Source organism: Prunus dulcis, chromosome 5, assembly GCF_902201215.1.
Source record: "Prunus dulcis chromosome 5, ALMONDv2, whole genome shotgun sequence".
Taxonomy (NCBI): domain Eukaryota; kingdom Viridiplantae; phylum Streptophyta; class Magnoliopsida; order Rosales; family Rosaceae; genus Prunus; species Prunus dulcis.
Genome location: NC_047654.1, coordinates 14,895,307 through 14,902,455, shown reverse-complemented (window position 1 = coordinate 14,902,455; position 7,149 = coordinate 14,895,307). Strand labels below are relative to the sequence as shown.

At 39.2% G+C, this 7,149-nt stretch overlaps 1 protein-coding gene across 4 annotated transcripts; it reads left to right on the top strand.

Moving 5' to 3' along the window:
• The first annotated feature begins 2,853 nt into the window (after positions 1–2,853).
• On the top strand, positions 2,854–7,057 carry LOC117628127 (pentatricopeptide repeat-containing protein At1g18900). Of its 4 annotated transcripts, none has more exons than XM_034360501.1 (3): positions 2,854–3,143; positions 3,767–4,066; positions 4,235–7,057. In XM_034360501.1, exon 3 carries the CDS (start codon positions 4,256–4,258, stop codon positions 6,866–6,868), a length of 2,613 nt encoding a protein of 870 aa, XP_034216392.1. In that variant the 5' UTR covers positions 2,854–3,143; positions 3,767–4,066; positions 4,235–4,255; the 3' UTR covers positions 6,869–7,057. The 4 variants fall into 4 exon arrangements, with proteins under 4 accessions (XP_034216392.1, XP_034216393.1, XP_034216395.1 ...); XM_034360502.1 differs by having other exon boundaries at positions 2,854–3,147; XM_034360504.1 differs by lacking the exon at positions 3,767–4,066.
• The last annotated feature ends 92 nt before the right edge of the window (positions 7,058–7,149 follow it).

The window sequence follows — 7,149 nt, the reverse complement described above, 5'->3', positions numbered from 1 at the left end:
CTTGGGACTTTTGCAGGAAAATGACAATATTGAAAAGTTTTTTATTTTTATTTTTTAAATGCTCTTAGAAAGGCATTTAGTCGAACACATAGTGGGCACCAACAAAGAGTAGATTCCGGCCTCTCCGAGAGTTTTTCCAGCAAGGGTCTTCAGGTTAAATATTTAACATATTATATAGTTAGATTAGATCAAATCATCATAAGATCAATGGTCCATAATAAGTAATGATCGTGTTCAATTACATAACATAATCGATTAGATGATCCAACATATAACCCAACATAGGTAGCTTTATATTGTTTTCAAGATTATACGTGTGTGAGAAGAAAAGGAAAAGGTTTTTGACTTATTTCCCATTTTGTGGGCCATTTTTGTTCAACAATCAAAAAGCATCTATCATATAACTGCAGGTATATTTGATTACCATTAGTTTTTGTTTTGTTTTGTTTTTTTTTGGGTGTGAAACGATTACCATTAGTTAATATGCATAATATGTGTACTAATCTTGTGCAAAATATATTTACATACAAAAAGTCTTTTCTCTTTTGCTACACGCAAAAGTTAAACACATTATATAATATGTTCGCTATCTCATAATTATCATTGATTAATATCTTTACTTAAACCCTACTAATGGGACCCTCATGAAGGGGCCTTTTTGTGAAAAAATTCTCATGTGGGAATAACCCTTTTTGCTATCTCCAATCAATAACGCAACAACACGTGAGCTAAGTTTTTTACGTGTCATTGTGTTATTCAGGAGCGGAGCTATTCACAATCCTGCGATGGCCTAGCCCTCCCACCATCTTCTCACCTCCTTGACTATATAGAGAGTGTAGGCATAGATTGCACAAAAAATCTCATAATTTTAAGCTTGTGCCCCCCTCAAACATCAAACTCTATCTCCGTCATTGATGTTATTGACTGGGTATAACAAAACAATGTTATTCTCGTTACAAGAAGATTTTTTTTGCTTTTTTGCACCCTCCTCCTCCGGCTATAGGCAGCTAACAAAAGGGCTACCTAGGGCAACACCTTTTGAAATGAAAATACAAAAGGAGGCTGAAAAAGTTTATAATCTTATACTTTATGCAGAAGGCGTGGGGGGTGAGCTGGGAATAGGAAAACATGCTTTTCTTGAACCCATCACCAAACATAATCATACCATCAACAATCAAACAGAGCCTTTCATTCTCTTTTTTCACTCGCAAATACTATTCAATTCAATAAAGTTGTCTACGTGCATGAGGGGAAGAAAGCCTTTCCATCTTTACTCATTACCTATAAGCTCTGGCCTTCTAGCAAGCCCTTTCCTTTTTCCCTCGCCTCCCTCACATCACATGAGGATTATGTAACTGTTGATTCCGTTTTAAACTTCTAATCTCTCACGTATGGTGATGATAAAGCCTAACCTAATGCCAATCACGGGTTTGTTATGTTGACGACATACAACCCCAACCTGGTTTGCTGGATGGGCAAGAGTATGAATGGAATTGAGACCCGAAACTTGAATGCAAAGAGGTCAGCTCACTGACTAATCGGCCTAACTCATGTTTGCATCGAGACGAGACTAGTTTTCTCCTCTTCAGTCATAATCCAACCCATCAACAACAAAAATAGAAAAATGAGTTTAGTAAACTATTATGGGTCTTGTCTCAAAATTTTAATATGGGCCCACTATATGATTTGCAGGGAGGCCCACGCCGCTGTCAAGGCTGAAGCTAAGGCCCAAGGCAAGGTCATAAAATCAGATCACTAACGGAAAATAGATGAGGGACCCATATCCGTTTGTAATTACAGCAGTTAAAATAGGGAAAGTAACGTAAATTACCCATTTGACCAAGATTTTTGGCTTGAGCAACAAGGAAGATTTGATACTTTCCAATATAAAAACAAAGAACATTTGACTGTAACCGGTAAACAAAATAAACGTATGCATCTTTGACCGCCGGTTGTCGACTTGTCGTCTGATGAGTAATGTTATTGTGCAGCCTCTGCATCAGCTTTCCAGTTACGGTTGCACCACCATAACCCTTCGATCAACCAAATTTTATGAATGAGTTGCATGATTTTTGTAGAATGCCAATACCAAACTTCCTTTATATATTAAAATTAGCAATAGATACATTGCATTGGGTAGGGGGCACTTCTGTTAGGATTCAAACGGGTGACCAAAGGGGGACGGGGGGACGGACCTCACCACTGAGGTAAACCCCTCGGTCAACTTTCTTTATATTTTTAAATGATTATTTGAGAACTAGTGGTAATTAAGGAAGCGAACGCATAATTTTTACCAATCATAGGAAAATATTGATAATTGCATGTGAAAATTGAAGGGGAAAATAATGAAGTTTTATTCAATTGTATGTTTGAATTTATATTATTCGAGATATTAGTCGGTGTGGTTGTAACTGTGTCACAACGTGGTACTCGCAGTGTAATAAGTTAAATCAAATTATAAAATATATAACAATTATAAATTTATTTTTTAACTATAAAATCATCTTATAGGTTTTTACTTTTTAATAACATAACTTAGCAATTACAAAAACATATATATTTTCTTTTTTTTTCTTCTTCTTCCGCATTTTATTCTCTGGATCTTCATCATCAATGCATTTTATTCCCAAAAGAAATTGGACTAAAACAAGGAAAAATATCTATTTGTTTCCTTTTATTTTTTCTCATTGCTGCAAAAGTTGACCGATCTTATTTTCTCCTTTTGTATACATAAATAAATTTGACTTAAATATAAGCAAGCATAACAGAGTTTCTCGAGGCGAAGAATGGGTGACCAGAGCCGCTCCGAATCATTCCAAAATATCAAAGTCTCTATAGTTCTGAACCGAGAAATCTGTAGAAGGGGTTTTGATCAGAACTTTCTGCAAGTCACGTGCGAACCATGAAGGTCTTGACACGTGTTCAAAATAGCCGCAGTACACGTAAGGAGAAATAGAAAGTAGGGCGAAGAGCAAAAACAAACAGCTGATTTCCAAGCCCTTCATCTCCCAACTTGGTTGGAAAAAAAAAAAAAAAAAAAACTCGAGTCTTGACGGCAGAGGGAGCAGAGCCGCCGCCCCTCTCTCTCTACTATCTTCATCTCTTTAAACACGCGTCAACAACCCAGAAGGCCGTTCACCATTGTAGGTGCCTCTCTCTCTCTCTCTCTATATGAGTTTTTTCAGTCTTCTTGTTCACTGGCATGTTCTTTTTTTTCTCTGTAAGAACTATTTGTATATAGGATGAATGGTAAGTGGTTTTTCCTTTGACTATGGTGATTGAGGACATGGGTCGGTTGGAAAACTCTTAGATGTGGCAAAAATTGATTCTTTTTCTATACGCGTGGCTTTTTGTTTTGTTTAACATGAGAAAGTGGCTTTGCGGGTTTGAAAGTTTCAATCTTTATGTTCATGTGTGTGTCGAAAGGTAGAAATTCCATTGTAGAATGTAGATTGAAGGTTGAGGATCATTTATAAGTTTTGATGTGTTCCTTTTGTCAATAAAGATAAATAAAACACAGAAATCCTAACACTAAGAAACTGTTAATAATGAAAGATCGTAGATAAAAGTGTAAGTGTAGGCTCAATTAATGTAATAGTTACAGAAATGAGCAGTTAAGACATTGGCTTCTTACCAGTAGAAGGCAAAAACGAATGAGCAACTTGATTTATTTCAAGAGAGATGCTAGCTGTCATTGCAGAGAAAATCTTTGCAAGAAGGGGTGCTGCTGTTATTTCGGTTTGACTCTTTCTTAATGTCTGTTTAGGTACTTTTGGATATGCAGATTTGTTGTGGTTTTGTAAATACGATTGAAGAAGAGTTTTTTGGGATCAAAGTAAACACGAGCCAATGATATTGGGATCACCAGGCAGAATGTTATAGGCTGCAACCTCGATTTGGGATTACTGAGCACTTTGAGGATTTCAAGACTGTTGTTAACAAATTGATAAATGAAGTCTGATTGTATTATGGAGAATGCTTATTTAAGGAGTTCAATTCTCATTGAGGGGAATGCATAATATTTTCCCTGTGGAGCAGTTACTCTTATCTTGGGACGTGTATCCAGGTATTAAGAGTTAGGATAATCTATTTATAGTGTTGATGTAACTTTGATGCGATAACTTTCTGACTTGTAACTGACTGCCTGCCACTAGCATTTTCACTTCTGAGATGTTAGAAATATTCCTATGTTGGTTTACATTTTGCTAATCATTATCCTTTTCTTTTTGTGCAGGTGATACTGTGTTTGTAAATTATGTTGCGAGCAAAGCACATAAGTAATCTTTCAAGCAGTGCAAGGTCATTTTTCCTTAATGGGCCACGATGTAGTGCAACAGAAGGAAGTTCATGCACTTGCTCTGAAGATGAAACTTGTGTTTCGCAAAGGCAGGAAACAAGAAATGGAGGGCCACTTGCCCAAACTCCATCCACCATGGTATCCAAACCTTCAGCAGGGGCAGGAACCATCATCACTGGAGATGCAGTAAAAGTGGCAAGTTCTCATAAAGCTGAGAGTGTTGAGCACACAACTAATATTAAACAGGTTACAACTGCCCCAAGATCTTTTGGGAGATCAGAGACTGTAACTTATTCTAGTAGCACGGATGTGGTACACTCATCACCTCTTGTTGTAGACCAGTTTGCTAGGGCTGGAGTTGCAGCTGTAAATTTTCTGTCTGATATAGTAAATGGTAAGCTTCCTTTATCAGATGGGCTTGGATTGCTTAACTTGCCACAGAACTGTATGGTTGATCCCACGAGGCCCCTCTCCAGTATCAAGCCCTCACATGTGAAACAAATAAAAAGAGAGCATTTCATTAGTGTTCATCCAAAACCATCTACTGAGACAGCAGCTGCATCAAAGCATACAAGTAATAATCATGGTTCAAAGGGCAAAGGAGAGAAACCCAGTTTCGTTAAAGGTCTAAATCATGTTCCATACACTAGGACGGAAAACTCAGTGGTGGCTCACACCGCATCTTCTGACACTTTTGATAAAAGGTCTATGCCACGGAAATCAAAAGGGCATTCAAACAACTTCATTCCAAATTACAGTTCCAATGTGCAGACTTCTGATGCAGAGAGTATGGGTCGTGTCACTAAAGGTTTTAATAGACCTACAAGAGATATGAAAATGCCAACAGGGATAGCTCCAATCAACAGACAGTTTGTGCATACTGGGAATGTTGTTCAAAATGTTTCTCACATACTGCAACAGATGAGATGGGGTCCTGCTGCAGAGGCGGCTCTTTTAAATCTCAACTGTTCAATGGATGCATATCAAGCAAACCAAATCTTAAAGCAACTTCAAGATCATTCTGTTGCTCTGAGCTTTTTTTATTGGCTAAAGAGGCAGGCAGGATTCAAGCATGATGGGCACACCTATACCACCATGGTTGGCATCCTTGGTCGTTCCAGGCAGTTTGGTGCCATTAACAAATTGCTTAATCAGATGGTGAAAGAAGGATGCCAGCCAAATGTTGTGACATATAACCGGCTGATTCATAGTTATGGTCGTGCAAACTATTTGAAAGAAGCAATGAATGTGTTCAACCAAATGCAAGAAGCAGGGTGTGAACCTGACCGTGTCACGTACTGCACACTAATTGACATCCATGCAAAAGCTGGGTTTCTTGATGTTGCTCTACGACTGTATGATGGGATGCAAGAGGCTGGTCTTTCTCCTGACACATTCACTTACAGTGTAATGATCAACTGTCTCGGAAAAGCTGGCCATTTAGCTGCTGCTCACCGTCTGTTCTGTGAGATGGTTAATCAGGGTTGTGTTCCTAATTTGGTCACGTATAATATCATGATAGCTTTGCAGGCCAAAGCAAGGAATTATGAGACTGCTTTGAAGCTCTACCGTGACATGCAAGGTGCTGGATTTGAACCAGATAAAGTAACTTATAGCATAGTAATGGAGGTGCTTGGCCATTGTGGGTATCTTGAGGAAGCAGAGGCGATTTTTGGTGAAATGAAACGGAAGAACTGGGTACCTGATGAACCTGTTTATGGTCTTTTGGTAGATTTGTGGGGTAAGGCGGGTAACGTCGGAAAAGCCTGGAATTGGTATCAAGCAATGCTCCATGCGGGTTTACGGCCTAATGTTCCTACTTGCAATTCTCTGCTCAGTGCTTTTCTTAGGGTGCACCAGCTGTCTGATGCTTATAACTTGCTACAGAGCATGATGGGTTTAGGTCTGAACCCTTCTCTGCAGACATATACCTTGCTTCTCAGTTGTTGCACAGAAGCACGGTCACCATATGACATGGACTTCTGTTGTGAGCTTATGGCAGTTACAGGCCATCCTGCACACACATTCCTACTGTCTATGCCATCGGCGGGACCTGATGGTCAAAATGTGCGAGAGCACATGAGCAGGTTCTTGGATCTGATGCATAGCGAGGATAGAGAAAGCAAGAGGGGGCTTGTAGATGCAGTAGTGGATTTTCTTCACAAGTCAGGGCTAAAGGAGGAGGCTGGTTCAGTCTGGGAGGTGGCTGCACAAAAGAATGTTTATCCGGATGCCATTAAAGAGAAAAGCTCATGTTATTGGCTTATAAACCTGCATGTTATGTCTGATGGTACTGCCGTGACAGCGCTATCCAGGACACTTGCTTGGTTTCGCCAACAAATGCTAATATCTGGGATTTGTCCAAGCCGAATTGATATTGTGACTGGATGGGGCCGGCGGAGCAGGGTGACAGGATCCTCTTTGGTGAGGCAGGCAGTGGAAGAACTACTTAATATGTTTAGCTTTCCATTTTTCACTGAAAATGGCAATTCTGGGTGTTTTGTAGGATGTGGGGAGCCTCTTAATAAATGGTTGCTCCAATCTTATGTGGAGCGAATGCATTTATTGTAAGTTGGTAATGCTTCCTTTCTGTCATTGCCGCACGATTTTTGTTCTTTCTCGGCGGGAAAGATGAGCAGAGTTAGTGTTGATTAGTGCCTCTATGTATCATGAAGACTGTATTTGAAGACTATGTATTTATGCTGTTCTCATGTCATGTGCAGCTATTTCTAGATAAATGAATAAGTTCTATTTTCACCAGTAGCAGAACCCTGATTATGGATTTTATTCAAGTTTTAAAACAGGATATACAGCAGAGCTAGCAGAAATAGACAGGTTTGGCTTGGTGATAT